Source organism: Mobula birostris, chromosome 23 (genome assembly GCF_030028105.1).
Source record: "Mobula birostris isolate sMobBir1 chromosome 23, sMobBir1.hap1, whole genome shotgun sequence".
In the NCBI taxonomy this organism is placed as follows: Eukaryota; Metazoa; Chordata; class Chondrichthyes; order Myliobatiformes; family Myliobatidae; genus Mobula; species Mobula birostris.
Window position 1 is genome coordinate 25,753,267 of NC_092392.1, and position 22,642 is coordinate 25,775,908.

Here is a 22,642-nt window from a genome sequence, read left to right on the forward strand (position 1 = left end):
TTCTTGACCAAACAGGTGGTGTTGAGGTACCAGGTGAGATTTCTTATGCCTGTGCAGATAACACAGCTTCATGTCATGGAAAAACACAATGTGCTCATTCCCTAGGGGTCACAAATCCCACCCCTCCCTCCGACCCCATACCACAGGCCACCTGTATATTGATGTGGATAGAACCAGAGAATTGATAATGAAAAATATAGATTTTGGATGGATCAGAAGACACAAAACAAAATTGCAATGACATTTGGAGGCCTGTCTGTATAACTGAAAGGTAGCTAATTAAAGCATAGATTTCAGACCATAGGTGATGCTGTAAAATTAGTGCAATATTAGAATGGTTGTTATAATGCTGGAACATGAAATGGGAAAATAATCCTGATCATTGTTAACGTAAGAGATTCTGCAGATGATGGAAATCTTGAGCAACACACACAAAATGCTGGAAGAACTCAGCAAGTCAGGCAGCATCTATGGAAATGAATAAATAGTCAGCATTTTGTATGTGTTGCTCAAGTTTTGCAGTATCTTCACAATCTCTGGTATTTTTGTTTTAAAGAGGCCTCAGATATGTAGTCATCTGAAAGACATTACCACCAACAGTGCAGAGCTTCATGGCTGCTATCTCATAGTGGTACAAGAGATCATCCAGCCTTCCTTGCTGGCTCCAAGGGAACAAATCCCATTAGTCCCCTTATTTCCCTGTACCCCTGCAACTAGAGTCAGAGTGTTATACAACAAGGAACCAGACTCTTCAGCCCAATTCATCAATGCCAACCAAAATGTCTATACAAGCTAGTCGCAATTGGCACCAAATCGCTCTAAAACGTGGAGACAGGTTAGACTACAGATGCTGAAATCTGGAGCAACAAACAATAAGCTAAATGTTTCATTTTAAAGACAGTGTAATTATTGACACACTTGTTGACAGTATAACCATAAGATGTAGAAGCAGAATTAGGCCATTTGGCCTATCGAGTCTGCTCCACCATTTCACCATGGCCAATCCATTTTTCCTCTTAGCTCCAATCTGCTGCCTTCTCTCCGTAACCCTTCATGTTCTGACCAATCAAGAATTTATCAACTTCTGCCATAAATATACATACAGACTTGGCCTCCACAGTTGCCTGTGGCAAAGAATTCCGCAGATTCATTACTCTCTGGCTGAAAAAAAATCACCCTCATCTCCGTTATAAAACGACACCCCTCTATTCTGAGACTGTGTCCTCCTACCAAAGGAAACATCCTCTCCACATCCACTCTATCAAGGCCTTTCACCGTTCGATAGGTTTCAACGAAGTCACCCCTCATTCTTCTGAATTCCAGTGAATACAGACCCAGAGCCATCAAACGCTCTTCATAAGACTAGCCTTTCAATCCTAGAATCATTTTCGTAAAGCGTCTTTGAATCTTCTCCCATTTCAGCAAACTTAAATCCATGCTGGCTCCAACGGAACAAACTTAACGACAAACGTATTCTTTCTCACACACGGCCATCAATTCTATCGTGATTCCTTTTGTCACTGAGGATAGTGAAGTGGTCAAATAAACAAGCAGCAAATCTTTAGGATTATGAGAGGAAAACAGAGCATAACGTCTGTATTGCAGAAAAACTGTTCACTTCCACCGCACGCTTATAAACAAGCCCCGATAACGCAATGAAAACTGTTTACTTTACGGAATGTCTCTTCAGGCGCTTACTTTCGGTTCATCCCGGCAGAGGTGAAGGCCGGCGTCTCCTAGCAACTAGCCGTGCGGTGATTGGTGCGTTTGGCCGGCGCCAGTTTCAAACGGAGGGGCGGTTGGGCGCGCAGCCTGACCTTCCGGTGTGGGGAAGCGCTGACGCTGGCTCGCACCATTCCTCTGCAGCAATGAGCCAGGCCGATTTGGCGGCACGGGAGAACAGGAGGTCGCAGCTGAAAAGGAACTCCTCGGCTCCTTCCAGCACGCCGGAGACGACAGACGACAGCCTCCGCCGGTGAGTCGCGGGAGCGGAAACTTAAAGAAGGGCCGGGTGGCTGCATCGCACTCCGCCTCTAATCCATGTTCCTCCTCCCCTGAGAGCGCCTCACTCTCTGCCCTGTACCTACCGCTGCCGTTCCCCCCCCCCCATCCACTCATCACTTCCTCCATCCCACCTACCACTATGGATCCCCAACTGCCCTCTTCCTCCCCGCTATGTTAACCTCCCCTTCGCCTGACCCTCCTTCACTCCACCCATAACATCACATCTTGGCGAATTTAAACCCCTAATGAAACAACGTCGCTAATTCCTATCCCCGCCATGGATTCTGCGCGACCCGCTGAGTTCCTCCAGCAGATTGTTTGCTTGGATATTTGAAACTGTCAACGTTTGAAAGTTAAAATCTAAAATCAAACGTGTTGTTACTTTGTTTTTTAAAAAAAGGGGTCGGAATTTCACTTGTACTTAAGCGTCAGAAATGATAAATTTGTGAGGTTTATCTTTGCTATTTAGTCAGGATTGAGGATTAAATAATTTTATTCTGGTTTTGTGGGTCCTAAAGTGGATTCTTTGGGACCACAGGCAGGAGATATCGGATGGGAACTGCTGTGTAGCTTGTGAAGTGATGCATTCACTTCCTCTGCGTGTGCAAGGCCTCCTCGTGTTTCCAGGGACTCCATCCCATCCTGAATGCTTCTCTACTTTGAGTAATTGTGGGCAGGAGACCAAAGGCAGTGCTGGCATGTTGATGTCTGCATCCACAAGAGCTGGTTCTCAAATGTTGGAAATGATCCTAATTTACCAGGGTCTTACCATGAGCCGATTTCATTGGAGTGCTTTCAGCTGTGTGGTATTGGGTGACAGATGGTTTCTACAACACTGGAAAAACTCATTCAAGTTGTGGTTGTCTGTGAATTGCTTACCCTGTTCTCTCCCCAGTTGCCATCTTATTTGGGTCCTCTATTTCCTGCTGAACCCCTCAGTCAGAGGATGACACTAAAGCTATCTTCATCCTGTTGAGAATATTTGGAGGTCATTTCATATATTTGTTACACTGCATTGCATTTGCAGTGAAATAGCTCCTCAATATCCCAGTCATACTGATCAAACCGGAACTTGTACAGTAGAGTGCAAGCCCTTCTGCCAACAATGTTGTGCCAAATTTACTAACTTGTTAACCTACTCCAAGGTCAATCTAACCCTTCCTTCCCACAGAGCTCAATTTTTCTTTTGTCAATTGGTTAAGAGACTTGTGAGTCTCTTAAATGTCTCCATTGTATCTGTCTCTGATGTGTTCTTCCTCTCTCCCCCCCCCCCCCCCAGGTATTTCCTTCAATCACCTTGAAATTATGCTCTCCGGAGTATTGTAGAGCTCCAACATTACCTTGCAGCTCTTGATCTCAATTCCCTGATCAAAAAGACATGGGAGCAGAATCAGGCCATTCAGCCCATCAAGTCTATTCTACCATTCCATCATGGTTGATTTATTATCCCTCTCAATCTTCTCATTCTTCTAAACTCCAGTGAGTACAGGTCCTGAGCCATCAAATGCTTCTCGTATATTAACCCTTTCATTCCTAGGAATCTTCTCATGAACTTCCTCTGTACTGTCTCCAGTGCCACCACATTGCTTCTTAGATAAGGGGACCAAAACTGCTCGCAATATTCCAAGTATGGTGTGATCAATGTCTTATAAAGCCTCAGCATTGCATCCTTGCTTTTGTATTCTAGTCCTCTCAAAGTGAATGCTAACATTGCATTTGCCTTTCCTACCACTGATTCAGCCTGCAAGTTAACCTTCAGGGAATCCTGCACGAGGACTCCCAAGTCACTTTGCACATCTGATTTTTGAATTTTCTCCCCATTTGGAAGATGGTCTGTCTTTATTCCTCATACCAAAGTGCATGACCATGCACTTCCCTAAGTTATATTCCATCTGCCACTTTGACCATTCCCTCGATCTGTCTGTCCTTCTGCAGACACCCTACTTCCTCAACACTGTCTAACCCTCCACCTATCTTTGTATTGTCTGCAAACCTGCCCACAGAGTCATCAATTCCTTTGTCCAAAGTATTGACATATAACATTAAAAGAAGCGGTCCCAACACCGACTCCTGCGGCACACCATCAGTCACTGGCAGGCAACCGAAAAAGGCCCCCTTTATTCACACTCTTTGCCTCCTGCCAGTCAACCAATCTTCTATCCATGTTAGCACTTTCCTGTAATACTTTGGACTCTTATTTTGTTAAGCAGCCTCGTGTGTAGCACCTTGTCAACGACCTTCTGAAAATCCAAAAAAAAAAATCCACTGACTCTCCTTTGTCTATCTTGTCTGATTATTTCCTCAAAGAATTCCAACAGATTTGTCAGGCAAGATTTCCCTTTGACAAAACCTTCCCCTGAAGTTGGCTTATCTTATCATGTGCCTCCAAGTACCTTGAAACATCCTTAACAATCAAATCGTACATCTTTCCAATCACTGAAGTCAGGCTAACTGGCCTATAATTTTCCTCCTCCTGCCTTCCTCCCTTCTTGAAGAGTGGAGTGACGTTTGCTTTTTTTCAGTCCTCCAGAACCATGCCAGAATATAGTGACTCTTGAAAGATCATTACTATTGCCTTCACAATCTCTTCAGCTACCTCTTTCAGAACCCTGGGGTGTAGTCCACCTGATCCAGGTGACTTAAATACCTTCAGACTTTTCAGCTTCCCAAGTACCTTCAGGTAGTAGCAACAACACTCACTTCTGCCCCTGACACACTCACATTTCTGCCATACAGCTAGTGCCTTCCTCAGTGAAGACTGACTCAAAATACTTAAGTTTGTTCAACATTTTTTTGCCCCCCCATTACAATCTCTCAAGCTGTCCAATATACACTCTCACCTCTCTTTTACACTTTATATAGCCGAAATGGAAACCTCTTTTATATTATTGGCTAGCTTACCTTCATAGTTCATCTTTTCTCTCTTCATGGCTTTTTTAGTTGCCTTCTATTGGTTTTTAAAAGCTTCCCACTAAAAAAGCCTTTAACTTCCCACTAATTTTTGCTCTATTATATGCCCTCCCTTTGGCTTTTATGCTGTCCTTGACTTCCCTTGTCTGCCACAGTTGCCTCATCCTCCCTTTAGAATGCATCTTCCTTTGGGATACACCTTTCCTGTGCCTTCCAAATTTCCCCAAGAAACACCAGCCATTGCTGTTCTTCTGTCATCCCTGCTAGTGTTTTCTTTAACTTCACTCCACTGTGATACTGATACATCCAATTTTAGCTTCTTTTCAAACTGCAGGGTGAACTCTATCTTATTATGATCACTACTGCAGCAGGGTTCCTTTACCTTTAGCTCCCTAATCAAATCTGGGTCATTACATAACACCCAATCCAGAATTGCCATCCCTCAGTGGGCTCAACCACAGGCTGCTCTAGAAAGCCATGTTGTAGACATTCTACAAAGTCCCCCTCTTGGGATCCAGCACCAACCTGATTTTCGCATTCTACTCATGAAACCTGCCATGATTATTACAACATTGTCCTTCTTCTGTGCCTTTTCTATCTCCCATTGTAATTTGTAGCCCACATCCTGGCTACTGTTCAGAGGCATATCTCCCAAGGTCATTCTATGCTTGCAATTTCTTTACCCACAAGGGGTAGAGTGACATCTATATCACCTCTATATAAGGATTTGATTTCATTTTTTTCGAACAGAGTCACCCTATCCCCTCTGCCTACCTGCCTGTCTTTTTGATGTAATGTGTATCCTTGGATGTGATGCTCCCAACTGCAAGGATAAAAGGACCCTGATAGCAGTTATATACAGGCCTCCCAACAGCAGCTGGGAAGTGGACCACAGATTACAATGGGAAATAGAAAAGGAATGTCAAAAGGGCAATGTTATGATAGTCATGAGAGATTTTAACATGCAGGTCGATTGGGGAAAATCAGACTAGTAATGGATTTCAAGAGACTGAGTTTGTTGAATGTCAACAAGATGTCTTTTTAGAGCAGTTTGTCATTGAGCCTACTAGGGGTTCAGCTGCGCTGGATTGGGTGTTATGTAATTAGGGAGCTTAAGGTAAAAGAATTCTTGGGGGCAGTGATCACAATATGATTAAGTTCAACTTGAAATTCAGTGTTTCAGTTGTTACATACCCCATAACTGGGTTGCCAAACCAGCAGGAATGGATCACTAACTTGGAGTCTGGATTACTAGAACTAAGAAGGTTTTATTAAAGAAACAAGCAACACAGTAATCGAAAGGATAATAAATGCAACAGTTCAGCAATGATAAACACACATGTGCACAGAATTAAGATAACAGCATCAATCAAGCTCTATCGTTGTCTAGGGGTAAATGACCAATTTCAAAGTGACACAAAAGTCCAGTTCGATTTAGTTCAGTTCGCAGTAATCGTTGCCATGGCGATGGACAACGTGGGGGGAGGGAGAGAGAGAAAACGAGAACGACTGATCATTCAGAACGGCTTCCACTCACAGACCGGCGATATTGCTCACAAGCAGCTTTCGGGCGGGTCCTTTGTGATGTCACCTGAGGTCACCGACTGTGACCCCTCCTCCAGATGCGGTTGATCCTCTGCAGTGAACCCGGCACCCAAGTGAGGGTGGACACACACCGGGTTCCCGCTGATCGTACCTCTCCACCTTGTGCGTTTTAGGTCCGGTACTTCCCACCGACTTGTGAGAGACGCACCGCTTCCAGGGTCTCGTTACCTCGGGTGTCGTGTGTGTCCTGCCTTAGCGAGCCTGTCCCTTTTTATCCCCCTGCTGGGGTATTGCCTGTCCATCACTTCAAACAGTTCAGGGTTCAAAAGGGGAGCCGCTCCAGACAGCTCTCTCTCCCGTCCCTTCATTACACATCTCCAGATCGCCTGTCCATCACTTCAAACAGTTCAGGGTTCAAAGGGGGAGCCGCTCTAGACAGCTCTCTCTCCGGTCCCTCCATTACACATCTCCAGATGCTGCTTCATTGTTCCTTATCTCTCCTTCTCCTGAGGACAGGTGACAGACCAACTGCTGATGCCACTGATGCTAGCCCAGGCCAGCAAACATCTTAATTTATGTGTATTCTCGTCACACAGTGGAGTAAAGGAAATTACAGTGGTATGAGGGAGGAGTTGGCCAAACTAAATGTTGATCTGCCTCTCTACCAGAGGACTTTAGGTTCAGACCCAGGGAGTAATTTTCAGTTTACCTAAAAGTACATATTGTTTATTAGCAAGTTTGCGTCACTCAGTTGAACGACAGAGCCCCGCTCACAGAGCTTGGGAAAACCTGCAAATCAAGTGAGCACCGAGTACTGTCTGGGGCTGCTGCTAAACATTCGTTATCACATATGTACTCTGGTAAAGATACACAGAGCAACTTTCTCATGCAACGAACACCTCTTTGTTCATACATTATTCTCACAGCACGACTTGTCAAGCTGCCAATAAGTCAGTCAGGTTTTAGCCTTTTTAATTCTGTATATAATTCCTCAGAGATGCTGACAGAGCAGCAATGGTGTGAGTTTCTGGGAAAAATGAGGAAGTTACAGGATTGATGTATTCCAAAAATGAAGAAATACTCAAATGACAAAATAGTACAACTGTAGCTATTAAGGGAAGTCAAAGCTAATGTAAAAGCAAAAAAGAGGGCATACAAAGCAATAATTAGCAGGAAGGTAGAGGATTGGGAAGCTTTTAAAAACCTGTAGAGAGCAACTTAAATAATCATCAGGAGGGAAAAGATGAAATATGAAACAAGCTGGCAGACAATATCAAAGTGGATGATTAAAGCTTTTTCAAGTGTGTTTAAAAAAAAAATAGATGGTGAGAGTGGGTATAGGACCACTGGAAAATGAGGCCGGAGAAATGATAACAGAGAAGGAGATGGCAGATGAACGAAATGAGGATTTTCCATCAGTCTTCACTGTGGAAGAGAGTAGCAGTGTGCCAGATGTTAAAGTCTGTGAAGGAAGAGAGGTGAGTGCTGTTACTATTACAAGGAGAAGGTGCTCAAAAAGCTGGAAGACCCAAGGGTACATAAGTCACCAGAACCAGATGAACTGCTCCCTAGGGTTCTGAAAGAGGTAGCGGTAGAGATTTTAGAGGCATTAGTAATGATCTTTCAAAGATCATTGGACTCTGGCATGCTGCTAGCGGACAGGAAAATTGCAAATGTCACTTTACTCTAAGAAAGGAGGAAGGCAGCCGAAAGGAAATTTGTAGGTCAGTTAGCCTGACCCTCAGTGGTTAGGAAGATGTTGGAGTCAGTTGTTAGACAGTAGATGTAGAAAGGATGTTTCCCATGGTGGTTGGGGGGGGGGCGGTGGATCTAGGACAAGAGGGCACCACCTCAGGATAGAGGGACGTCCATTTAAAACAGAGATGCAGAGAAATTTCTTGAGTCAGGGGGTGGTGAATTAGTGAAATTTTTTACTGCAGGTGGCTGTGAAGGCCAGGTTGTTGGGTGTATTTAAGGCAGAGATTGATAGGTTCTTTATTGAACATGGCATCAAAGGTTACTGGGAGAATGGTGGGAAGTGGGGCTGAGGAGGGGAAAAAGGGATCAGCCATGATTGAATGACAGAGCAGACTCGATGGGCTAAATGACCTAATTCTGCTCCTATGCCTTATGGCCTTAGAATCTTCTTTCAACCATGATTCAGATGCCCATAACATCATACCTGCCAGTCTTTAACTGTGCTACAAGATCATCTACCTTATTCCATATGCTGCGTGCATTCAAATATAACAACTTCAGTCTTTTATTCATCTCTTTTTTGATTTTTGGCCCCCAATGCACTCTTAACTCATCCCATTGACAAGTTAATGAAGGCCATACACTACAAGCCACCTTAAACACCCTATCAAGTTGTTTGCCAACTTTCAGGAATCTATGGATATCAGCCCCAAGATCACTCTTCTCCCATATTCTTAAGAATCTTGCTGTTGATGATGTAGTTTGCTTTCAGGTTTGACCTTCCAAAGTGTATCTCTTCACAGCTTTCCAGATTGAACTCCGTCTGCCACTTCTTGCATCCTGACAATCTCTCAGTATAGCCTACGACAACCTTGACGTCATCTGCAGACTTACTAACCCATATTTTTACTTCCTCATCCAAGTCATTTATAAAAATAACAAAGAGCAGAGGGCTCAGACAGATCCCTGCAAAACACCACTGGTCAACGACCTCCACGGAGAATACTTTCTATCTACTACCATCCTCTGCCTTCTATTCCTCAGAAAGCCATGTTGACTAACTCCAATCAGCCAATGCTTTTCCAAATGCTTGCAAATCCTGTCACTAAGAATCCTCGCAGATAGTTTTCCCACCAACTGGTCTGTAATTCTTGGATTATTCCTGTTACCTTTCTTGGACGAAGGAATAACATTTGTCACCCTCCAGTCTTCTGGTACTACTCTTTGTGGCCAGTAAGGATGCAAAGATCATCTCCAATGTTGCAGTAATCTCTTCCTCATTTCCAATAGTAATCTGCAGTATATGCCATCTGGTCCTGGGAGCTTGTCTATCCTAATGTTTTTCAAAAGTTCCAGTACATCATCTTCCTACACATTGACATGTTCCAGCATAATAGACTGTTCTAGGCTCTTCTCACATTCTTTATGGTCCCACTCACTAGTGAAACAAAACATTCATTAAGGACCTTGCCTGCCTCCTCCAACTCCAGGTACTGTACATGTTTGCTCTTTTATCCCTGATCGGTCCTTCCCTCATTCTCTTGTTCTTCATGTACATGTAGAATGCCTTGAGGTTTTCCTTAACCCTACTTGCCAAGGCCACCTTGCGTCTTCTGTTTGTTCTCATTAGTCTTAAGTTTCTTCATGGCCACCTTATAACTCTTCACAGCCCTGTCTGTTCCTTGCTTCGTAAACCTTAAGTGTGTTTCTTTCTTCCTTTGAGTAGATGTTACACATCTGTTGTTGACCATGGTTCCTTCAACCTCTATCCTTTTCCTGCTTCAATGGAACTAACCTATTTAAAAGTCCATGCAAGTACTCCCTAAGCAACCTTCACATTTCTGTTGTGCATTTCCCAGAGTATATTGTTTCCAATTCACACTCCCAAGTTCCTGCCTAATAACATCATAATTTGCCCTCCTTCAATTGAATACTTTTCTGTGGTCTGCTCGTTCCATTTCTTCCTGTTGGAGAAGTTGACATTATAGGTACCAATTATGGTAGACTTGAGTGTAGCCCAGAAACTATAGACACTTGTAGGAGGAAATTGGCAAGCAGTTTGTGAGATGAGCTTTGGAAAGAGTTGGCTTTGAGGTCCTTGAAAGCTTTAACATTAATCCCATTGTGGCAACATTTCCAATAATGCAGAGGGTCACAACCTGGAGTCCACAGACCCCTTAGTTAATGATAGGGGTCCATGGCATAATGAATGTTGGGAACCCCTGTCTTAAAGGCAGGTTGATGGAGGTAATGGTGCAGACTGGACAGTGGTCAGTCCAACAGTCTTTGGTGTTCAACCAGTGCTTGGTAAATTTGTACAGTGAAAATTTTGTTTCGCATGCTAATTTTTGGTCTTGTTGAAATGAGCCATGAGATATGTCATGACAAGTTTTATGGGGCTACCCATTCCATGTTCATTATGGATATTTAAAAAAAACTTGTAGGCAAGCTTTGTTACTTCGCCAAAACTTCATGCAAGAAAATTACAATCTGTTTTCTTCCTGCCGCAAGTTAAACTGGATAATAGTTTCTTTGATGATCGGCAGGTGTTCCAATTTCTACAATGACTTGTAAGATATAGCATACTGCAATTCTTTTAAACAGTAATTACACTTGTCTGAAAGCTATCATTTGACTGATATTTTTTGTTGCATCTTCTGTGATCTTGGCCAGTACTTTCCAGCCAATAAAGTACTTCAGATGCAATCCTTGATCCCAAGGTTAAAGTCTGGCAAGATCCTTGTAGCCCATCAGGCCGGTGCTTATGCTGGTTTCCGTGGTGTGAGGCGACTGGGAGTACGAGATTCCCCCACCCCCGGATAGGACACCAGTCTATCGCGAGGTTAACCCCCAGCATTTTTGCCGGTACCCATTCTCAGTTGAGTAGACTGGAGCATTGTGTGGTTAAGTGCCTTGCTCAAGGACACACATGCTGCCTTGGCCGAGGCTCGAACCCACGACCTTCAGATCGCTAGTCCAACGCCCTAACCACTTGGCCACGCGCCACACTTGATCCCAAGAGACTGACAAAAAAAAAGAAAAAGAATTGCTGTCATGTAGATTTTTTTGGTTAAACAGGAAATGATTTTTAAAAAAACAATTTGTTGACTTTATGATTATTCTTGTAAATAATTTGGAGGAAATGGCACCAACAAAAGCACTTTGAAGTTGCATCCCAATATATGAAATGAGGCAAAAAAGTTTTATGATGTGTCAAGGTAAGTTAAAAGCAGATTGGAGCTATAGAAATCTGAATCATTTAAACTTGTTATGCTGTAGCTGTGGTCAATTGTCTAGTTATTGTGATTTATTCCTTTGAAATATACAATCTGTAAGACTTTCACAGGACAGTGAATTCAAAGGTGAATTTTACAAAGCAGAATTATCATAACTACTGGATTTAGTTGAATTGACACACAGCAATTTCTGTACTTATTTGTTTAACAATACAGTGCGGAGTCAGCCCTTGCCCTTCAAACCACTCTGCCTGAGCAAGCCGACAGCCCCAATTTAACCCTAACCTAATCATGGTACTGTTTACAATAGCCAATTAATATATGCAGTACATCTTTGGACTGTGCGAGGAAACTGGAGCACCCAGGGGAAAACCCACACATTCCATGGGGAGGGTGTACAGACTCCCTACAGAGGATGCCAGAATTGAACTCCAGACTTGGGCTGTAAGCCGCAGTAGCATCGCACTAACTGCTATACAGTTTCAACATGTTTGGAATAGGACTTTCTAGATCATTGTTTTGTCAAGATGTATGTGGCAATGTTTTCTTTGGCATGGTCAGAGTTTATCCTCCACTTGAATTGCCCAATAGTCAAAGGAGCAGATGCGGCTTTCAATTTAATCAAAGGGCTAACACAATATTTACAGAATTGTTGCAATGTGATGACAATTTTCAAGGAATATAGTTTTATGTCAAATGTGGTTTACATCTAAACGTTGATGTGTACTGGAATTATAAGTGCAGGAAATGGAGGAATCTTTCATTGACTGAGTCAGTAAGTCACGTGAAGATAGGTTAAATGTATATCATTTAACTTTTGCAAGGAAGTTTGGGAATTCAAAATAATGCTGATTCGTCTGTTGGTTTTTCTCACTACAGTGGATTCCGGTTAACTGGTCCATCAGTTAATCGGGGCAGCTGTTTATTTGAGACAACTGTTAAAGAACAAAAACTAATCGAGAAAATAGCCAGGATTCCTTTCATTCGCTGTGCGAATTAATTGGAACAGGAGACTGCTGCCAAACAGTTCTGTGTGTTTCTGTTCAAAAAGCAGTTATTTTTGTCGCTGATAGTTGGCGAGAAATAAGCAGTAAGACAATTTAGAATTGTTTTGCTCACTGCGGTTTCAAACTTGGAGATGCAAGAAAGGACCGGAAGTAAAAATGAAACGATTTCACTATTTCAACAAGATAGGAACTATGAAGAATTTGAAGATATCGGCAATTATCTTGAATGTTTCAATGTAAATGAAGATTTGGAGGATGCAATCATTAAAAGCATTGTATAAAGACAGTCCATTATCTATACTAGGTGTCTGCACTAATTTTGTTCATATACAGCCAATCAAAAGAATGTGACAGCATGTTGGTTATCTATTATATTCAACAATGACAGTGAAACCTGCGTGGGAGAATTTTTAAAGCGGAAGCCAGTGCATTGAGACAGTTTCACATTTTTGACCTCGGAAGTCTGGGTCCAGTGGTACGAGTAGTTGTCACAAACTGGGGTCTTTTCACCGTTAAACTGGATAACCATGACTTCTGTGCCTTATCATGCCCTTCGCTCTCCACAAAGCATTGCAGAACCGCATTCTTCACTCATCCGTCCAGTTCACTGGAGCTGACTTCCCATGTCAGAACAGGAATGTCCCTATTTCACTGGGATATGAGGCCTGCTGATTATCATCACATAGTTTTGCTTGCCTGTTGAAGCGAAGTACTGGGGTGTGGCCACTCCCACGTGCAAACAGCTACTTGGAGTCACAGGTGAGAGCTGAGTGTCCGGTGGGGACCATAGGTGAGTGAGCTACCCCAGAATGGACATGACAAACCCCTTCACCAGATGTGCTACCACTCCCTAGACACCTCATAAATAGCAGCATATACTGAATGAATTCTTTCATCAATAGCTATCAAGAACTAATACACTGCAGCAATATTGGTAGTACCATTACCAATAATAAAATAAGGTAACTACAATAAGTGGGCCCAGAACGCAATCTCTCTCATGACTCAAACATTCTTTTTATTTCACTTGTGCACAAGGAGAGCTACGTGGAACCTGTCACCCACACTGTTCTAAAGCCAGGACAGAAAACTTGCTATTTTTATTCAGATTTGGCTTATCAATTATGGATATTGGCCATTTGGTAGATTGTACAGTTTATGTTGAATTCATTGCTTGCAGGATCAATTGCCATTCACAATAGTGATGTTAAAGTTTGTCAAAACTTCAAGTGGACAGCTGATGATAATTTAAAGACAGTTGTGCCTTAGTTATCAGGTATGTTTCACATCCTTCCGTTCTTCTTATCTCATCTGTCTCTGGCACCTGTATTGTGTAAAGGGACATTATGCTTTAGGAAGACCTTGCTGGAAAAATCTCAGTACAGAGGCCTCACTCATCTGGCTTGAGTACACTTTACCGTAGTCACCCCAGCCTATCTCCAGCAGTCTCACTTGACTACAACTGTCCTGGGCTATACTTGCCTGGACTTTGTCTTTAATCTTTGCCTGACTGCAATTTTTCACAGTAGTGTTCTAATGTATTCTGTATTTCATTTTAGTACATAATTTGTTACTCAGCTAAATGGTAGTTTGTCTTGTTTATACCTTTTTAACTACTTTTCTTTGCCCACTGCCCAATTTTTTTTAGCTAATCATAGCAGCATCTAACACTTTACCAAAAGTGTCTTGAAATAGATTGACTCAGGTGGCCTGAATTGTGAAAATATACACTATATACAGTTAAATCTTGGTCTATAATAAATAATGTTCACTGCTTTTTGACCTGTAAATCTCCATCACAAAGCCCATATCTTCTTTCTAAATTCTCAGATTATTCTATATTTCTATTTTGAGCATTGGCTTGGTAGCGTAGTGGTTAGTACAATGCTTTATAATACAGCGGACCAGGTTCAATTTCCACCATGGAAACTGCAAACTCCAAAAGAAGTTTGTATGTTTTCCCCATGACTGCATGGGTTTCTTCTGGGTGCTCAGGTTTCCTCCTACTGTGGAAGGAGTGATGTTTTTCTCCCTCTGTTAGTGAGAGAGGGAGAGAGCCTGAGGGGTGTCAAACTGATGGTATGAACAGTAGTTTTTGATAGACTGTAGACCATGGTCTCTCTTCAGGGCTTTCCTGTTGCTTGCATGGTGGGTGGTCGGGCGTGCTGATGCTTTCTGCAAAAATAATTTGGAGTTGGGGGGAGGGATTGATGTTGATTGCTGCTGCTTGTGCGTGGGCGGAGGACTGGGGACTTCAGGATTCTTACTTTTTTCTGGCATTCATTAAGTTTCTTTTAACTACACTGTCTCTTCATCAAATAAAGTTGAATTACATTGTGAAGACTGGTGAGCCAATATTGTGATTAAATTGTACTGAATTCCTCAGTTTCTAATATCATCCAGTGAAAAACTATTAAGATTACTCAGGAAACAACCATTGCATATTGGCCTCACAAGTGGGGTTTTACGTAGTTAAACTGTTCTTCAAACGTAACTGATTTTTTTCCCCTTGTATTGAAATTGGTTTATTGTTGTCACATGTACCAAGGTACAGTGAAAAGCTCGTCTTCTATACTGGTCATACAGATCAATTCATTATACAGTACTTGAGGTAGACAAGTTGAAGCAACAGCAAAATAAAGTGTAACAGCTACAGGAAAGTGCAGAGCAGATAGCAATAAGGTGCAAAGTCATAATGAGGTAAATTGTGAGATCACAAGTCTAATCATAATGGGGAACCATTCAATAGTTCAATTGGGATAGAAGCTGTCATTGAGGCTGGTGGTAAATGCTTTCAGGTTTTATCTTCTGCCTAGTGGGAGAGGCATTCAAAGTAGGAGCAGGCTGTTTGGGCCTACTAGCCATTTTTCTGTCCTATTCATATATCGCTTAATATCAGTAAAATACCTCTGTGTTAATTGAACTCAGAGCATGAGCTGCCATAGTCCACTAAGAAGTTCAAATATTCACCATCCTCTGAATGAAGAAATTTCTCCTCATCTCAGTCCTGAATGGTATTCCATTTTCTAAGTTTGTTCCCTCTTTTTAGATTTATTAGACAGGGGAAACATCCTCCTTGGATTTAGTGTACAGGATCGTGTTTTTAAAAATAATTTAATGAGATTACTTTTAATTTGACTTTTTCATTCTGATTTTGTTTCTTCCTGTTAAAAAAACGTATTATTTACTTTTCATGTGATTGTTCCTCATATGATGCTGCAAGACTTTCATTGCACCTGTGTGCATGTAACTTGTGCATATGACAATAGACTTTGATTTATCATAAACTCAATTGATCTATATTAACGATTTGGATGGCAGTGGTTAGTAGATTTGCATATGACATCAACATTTGTGTTTTAGTGGATAGTGAAAAATTTTATCACAAGATTACCGCAAGATCTGGGTGAACTGGGAGTGGGCTAAGGAATGGCAGGTGAAATTTAACTATGTCAAGTGTGAAGTGTTGCATTTTAGTAAGTTAAACAAAGACAGGGCTTGTGCAGTAAATAGTAGGCCCCTGTAAGTGCAGAACAGACAGGATGAGGTACATAGATCCTTGAAAGTGATAACTCAGGAGGACAGGGTGGGGAACAGCACTGAATATAGGCAAATAGGATTTGTTCAGACAGACATATTGTTTGGCATGAATGGATTGGGCCAAATGACCTATTTCTGTGCCCTTTTACAATATGGCGTTGGTGAAATATGGCAACATGTTGCTGGCAGCTTACAAAACTTGTGTTATTTTATGCTAACATGGACTCAGTCTCTCTTTGAGTGGGGTAAGCCCAGCATCTCTGGGGAAAAAAATATTCACTCATATTCATTGTGTTCCCTCTAGATCAAATATATCCCCTTTTCAGGAGAGGAGAACAATCTTTGCACAATATCTACTTGCATTCTTAACAATGCCCCATATTATTAATCTTTCATCTAAATCTTCTCAAAACTCACTTTTCCATTCATCTGATGCTCTTGGATGTTGGCCTTCAAAGGCTTATTTACAATATAGCTAGTCAACTTTGAAAATCAATATTACTCAATCTTTCATTATTTTTTAAGGAAAAAATGCTGGTTTTCTGTTTGTGCACCAAACTTTACAATTTTCCATTTTCCCTGCGATGTTACATCTGCCTTGTTCTTGTCCATGTACTCTACTTGTCCCTATCCCTTTGAAGTTCTAGTAACTTCCTCCCTACTTGCATGCCTACTTCATATCATCAGTAATGCTCTTTCTTCCACTTTGAACAATTGTGGTTCAGGCATTGCCAAGAGTAACTAGAGATGCTGCCTTTTTCTTAGGCATTAAGCAGAGTCTGCGGTCTTTTCCTGTGGCAGATGGTGATCTCTTTCAATGACAGATTTCAGATGTGTTTTGAGAGTGTGTTATTGACTATTTAAACAATATGGATAATGGAGTCGATTGTATGCAATTATGCCCTAAATGTTAGGATAAGACTGATATTGGTTTGCTTTGCCTACCAGTGAGTTTGAAGGATTTTTCAGAGACAATGATAGTACTTTTCAAGTGTCTTGAGGTCTGTGCTATAGGTAATGCAGGTTTCAGCAAGGCATGGATTATTGCTGTCTGGTACATCATGAGGATGATGGTGTCACGTGAGCAGCAACAATGAATATATAATTGAGTCGGGTTTTATAAACAAAAAAGCATTTATTAAACTCTGCTCAACAATAGCGAAAAGAATTCAAACGACTAACTTAACCGGAAGTTAACGGCTATATGGCAAATCTGGAACAGTTCTTAAAGTGGTGAATTCGAACACAGTCTTAAAATGGTAAATTCGAAAGTCCAAGTGATTTACACAGTCAATACGAAGAGACTTCTCTGGAAACAGATTTCTTCAAAGACGTGACGTTACTGCTGATTCTCCAAAGGATTCACGACAAAGGAACTAAAACGGCTTAAAGGAACTGACCTTTTCCTGGCAAACAAACACTGCAAAATACCTTCCTGATCTTACAGGGGTTATCTCAGATGCAGGTCACTATTTCTGAACGAAGATTCAACAAGGTCGATCCTGTATTAAACCGCCGAATGACACCAACTTTACTCAATCCTTCAGGTTCCCGTACTTTAGTAAGGTCTTCACTCTCCAATACTATACTTACAATAGAAAGTAAAACTCCACTTTAAAACGAAACTGCATCATGAGACGAATACGCAGCATAACGGAGTAACTGATGAATTAAACAACGAATTAAACTGCATAACAACAGAGGTTTCCAGTTATATACCTGTTGAGAACATGTCATCACGTGACCTCACTGGTGGGAAAATTGCATCACCCCACAATCACAAGATACCCATGAGGTATGTAACACCTCCCTCCTAAAAAAGGAAAATTTTGGTCTTTTATAAGCAAAGTTTTAACTATTTACACAAAAAATACAAATGTATAAAAATCTACAACATACACAATATACACAGTATTATCACACAGGACCTTGCAAACTAATATACAGCAGGAGCGTTACAAATGTTAAATACCACTCCATCAAAAAAAATTTATATTGTACATTCAACATCTACATAGACAGTCAGCAATCACATTATCTTTACCTTTAATATGAGTTATCAACATATTATACTCCTGTAACATCAAACACCAATTCAGTACCTTCTATTTTTGTTTTTCATCTTCGTCAAAAACACTAACGGATTATGATCAGTGTAAACTATGAGTGGTTTCTGAGTTCTACCAACATACACATCAAAATGTTGTAAAGCCAAAACAAGAGATAATAACTCCTTTTCTATGGTGGAATAATTTCTTTGATGCAAATTAAATTTCTTAGAAAAGTAAGCTACTGGACGATCAACCTCATCATCCACAACACGCTGGAGGAACTCAGCAAGACGGGCAGCATCTGTGGAAAAGATCGGTCGACGTTTTGGGCCGGAACCCTTCATCAGGACTGTAGAGGGAAGGGGCAGAGGCCCTATAAAGAAGGTGGGGGAGGGTGGGAAGGAGAAGGCTGGTAGGTTCCAGGTAAAAAAAAATCAGTAAGGGGAAAGATCAAGGGGTGGGGGAGCGGAGGCAGGGAGGTGATAGGCAGGAAAGGTGAAGAAAGAATAGGGGAAAACACAATGGGTAGTAGAAGGAGGTGGAACCATGAGAGAGGTGATATGCAGCTGGGGGAGGGGGCAGAGTGACATAGGGAAAGGGGAAGGGAGGGGGAGGGAATTACCGGAAGTTGGAGAATTCTATGTTCATACCAAGGGGCTGGAGACTACCTAGACGGTATATGAGTTGTTGCTCCTCCAACCTGAGTTTAGCCTCATCATGGCAGTAGAGGAGGCCATGTATGGACATATCTGAATGGGAGTGGGAAGCAGAGTTGAAGTGGGTGGCTACTGGGAGATCCTGTCTGTTTTGGCGGACGGAGCGGAGGTGCTTGACAAAGCGGTCCCCCAATCTGCATCGGGTTTCACCAATGTAAAGGAGGCCGCACTGGGAGCACCGGATGCAATAGATGACCCCAACAGACTCACAGGTGAAGTGTTGCCTCACTTGGAAGGACTGTTTGGGGCCCTGAATGGTGGCAAGAGAGGAGGTGTAGGGATAGGTGTAGCACTTGCGCTTACAGGGATAAGTGCCAGGTGGGAGATCTGTGGGGAGGGACGTGTGGACGAGGGAGTTGCGGAGGGACCGATCCCTGTGGAAAGTGGAGAGGGAGAGATGTGCTTAGTGGTGGAGTCCTGTTGAAGGTGGCGGAAGTTGCGGAGGATAATGTGCTGGATCCAGAGGCTGGTGGGGTGGTAGTTGAGGACAAGGGGAACTCTGTCCCTGTTGTGGTGGCAGGAGGATGGGGTGAGAGCCGAAGTGCGGGAAATGGAGGAGATGCAGGTGAGGGCATCATCGATGACAGCGGAAGGGAAACCACGATCCTTAAAGAAAGAGGACATTTGAGATGTCCTGGAACGGAAAACCTCATCCTCGGAGCAGATGCGGCGAAGACGGAGGAACTGGGAATAGGGAATGGCATTTTTGCATGTGGTGGGGTGGGAAGAGGTATTGTTGAGGTAGTTATGAGAGACAGTGGGCTTGTAGAAGATGTCAGTGGACAGTCTGTCTCCAGAGATGGAGATCGAGAGATCGAGAAAGGGGAGAGAAGTGTCCAAGATAGACCAAGTGAAAAAACCTCATCACCCTCATCCCTTTGAAGTAACACTGCTCCTGCAGCCTCATCACTAGCATCTACAGCTAATGAAAGTGGTTTTTCAAAGTCAGGTGACCTGAGCACAGGTTGATGACATAGCATAGTTTTCAATTTATTAAAGGCCTCTTGACAAGGCTCTGTCCAAACAAACTTTTCACTTTTCTTCAAGAGATTGGTTAATGGAAGGGCAATGTCAGCAAAATTCTTACAAAATTTACGGTAATATCCTACCATTCCCAAGAATCCTCTGGGAGTCTTTTTACCAGTTGGAGTGGGTACTTCTAAGATTGCCCGAACTTTTGCCTGAACAGGAGCTAACTTACCTTGACCCACAATATAACCAAGGTAGGTCACAGTGGCGTGACCAAATTCACTTTTAGCTAAGTTAGCTTTTGAAAGCCTTTCAAATAGTGTCTCCACCGCAGTAATATGTGCTTCCCAATTATCATTTCCTGTAACTAAATCATCACTACAGGTTTCCCCTGCCATCCAAAGGTAGAGCGTTCCCATGAAACAGTTCGTAAGCCGAAATGCCGTAAAGCGAAGAAGCAATTACCATTTATATGGGAAAATTTTGTGAGCGTTCGCAGACCCAAAGATAACCTACCAAATCATGCCAAATAACACATAAAACCTAAAATAACAGTAACATATAATAAAAGCAGGAATGATATGATAAATACACAGCCTATATAAAGCAGAAATACTTTTCCACAATCATTACTGAACTGTTCTCCGTAGCCAAAATCTCATGCAAGCGCTGTTGGCAAAAACACGGCGCAAGTGCTCTCCAGTAACCTTTAAGCTATGAAGCTGCCAAATCATACTGAATAACACGTAAAAATACACAGCCTATATATAAAGTAGAAATAATGTATGTACAGTGTAGTATCACTTACGGTAATCGTAAGCACACTGATGATGGTGTGTTAGACTGAGTCGTCGGAGTTTGGGTGGTGCAGTGGCCCCCCACCCTCCAGGCCACTGAGCGATACATTGCCGCCAAGAACGCAGGGGTCCAGCGGTAGCCGGGAGGTACACAGCACATCTTTAAGAAAAAAGCCGAAATAAACAAGCCAATTAATTAGGTGCCGCCCATAATTGTCGGCCCAGATCAGAGGCGATTTCCAATTGCGTCGTCTCTGATCTGGGCTGACAATTACGTGCCTTTCAAAGTTAAAGTTGTACTTTATCATTACTCATTCGGTTTCGATTGTTATCCTTTTTTCTTCCAATTGCATCAGCTCTTCATCTATCAGTTCTTGGTCATGGGATGCCAAAACCTCTTCAACATCATCTTCGTCAACTTCCACAAGCCAAACTCACTTTGTCCTTACTTCGTTCACCACGATCAAAACGCTTAATTATGTCTAGTTTTACCGTAAGTGTAACACCCTTATGAGCTCTTTCAGGCTTTTCCGATACCTTAGAACTCATCTTGCAAACGGCTGCTCACAGGCACGTGTTAAAGCAAAGCAGTTCCGAATCCGGGGGAGAGCGGCTGCTCAGGGCACACTGCCTTTTATCACGCGCTGAATTTTTTTTTCGTAATGGTGAAAACACCTTCTGAAAGCGAAAATAGGGTACTAATGTAGGTCTTTCGTAACAGTGAGGTTTCGTAAAGCAAATGTTCGTAAAGCAGGGGACACCTGTATGAGCATCTGTATCTTTTAACCCATGAATCATAGAATTAATCATCTGCTGGAAAGTACTTGGTGCATTCTTCATCCCAAAGGGAAGAACATTATATTCATATAAAACAGATGGGGTTACAAATGCAGAAATCTCTCAACCTCTATCCGTTAATGGAACACACCAATAACCTTTTAACAAATGAATCTTTGTAAGGAACTTTGCTTTTCCCACTTTATCCACACAATCATCCACTCTAGAGATTGGATATGCATCAGTTTTTGTCACAGCATTCACCTTCCTGTAAGTAGTACAAAACCGAATACTATTGTCTGGCTTAGGCACCATAACACACGGTAAACTCCTCGAATTAGAAGGTCTAATAATAATATTCTCTAACATATACTTAATTTCTTGTTCAGCAAGTTCACATATTTCCATGTTCATCCGATATGGATGTTGCTTTATAGGTTTGGCATCTCCAACAACTACATCATGTGAAGCTACTGTGGTTCTTTTAGGAACGTCTGGAAATAAATCCCTATATTTAAAAATTAACTGCTTCATCTGCTGCCTCTGCTCTGGCTGTAAATGAGCTAATTTCTCATCAGTATTTTCCAGAATTGTTGAGTTTGGTAACCTGGCAGAAATACTGTTGGGTTTAAAATGAGTTTCAGATGAATCATCCATTAAGTTCCCAGTGGGATCAGACTCATTATTATTGACCACAACAGTCATAGTAGTGGACTGTTTCTCATAATATGGTTTTATCATATTTATATGATAAAGCTCTGTTGGCCTTCTTCGGTCTGGTGCTTTTATCACATAATCCACATCATTAACTTTAGATATAACCTCATAAGGACCATGAAATTTAACTTGTAAAGGGTTTGCACTGGGAAAAGAACCAACACCTTATCTCCAGGCTTAAATGTCTTCATTCTAGCTTCCTTATCATACCAAGTTTTCATTTTCTCCTGGACTAATTTTAAATTTTCCTGAGCCAAGCTACAAGCTTTATGCAATCTCTCCTTAAATTTTAAAACATTGTAGTGTTCTCGTGCAGTGTGTTGAAACTCTGACTAAACACCAAATTAAACCAGAGCCAATGAAGACAGAGACGTAGTAAGGTTAACCATTTACTGTTCACTCTTCCACATTAACATCGTATGGTGAAAAGGTGATGCTTCTATAATGTTTCTTTGTAGGTAGACACTGAGCTCTTCACGATCATGCTGCATGCGTGGCACCCACCTTCACACCTTCTCCGAACCGAAGGTTACACATATGACGTGGCGAAACCGGAGGTGACGTTATCACATGCCGCGATATACCATAGACAATGAATTTTCCTTTGTTAAACTGTAACATAATTACCAACCTTTAACTTTAACTAGAAAATAGTTACAAGCAAATCATTTAAAG

General features: G+C 42.0%; 1 protein-coding gene across 2 annotated transcripts in view; it reads left to right on the forward strand.

Moving 5' to 3' along the window:
- Positions 1-1,720: 1,720 nt before the first annotated feature.
- Positions 1,721-22,642, forward strand: part of net1 (neuroepithelial cell transforming 1) — a 130,751-nt gene continuing 109,829 nt past the window's right edge. For both annotated transcript variants that reach the window (XM_072241277.1, XM_072241278.1), the window contains exon 1: positions 1,721-1,975. In XM_072241277.1, the coding sequence (XP_072097378.1) occupies positions 1,869-1,975 (107 nt within the window). In that variant the 5' untranslated portion in view covers positions 1,721-1,868. The remainder of the gene's footprint in view (positions 1,976-22,642) is intronic.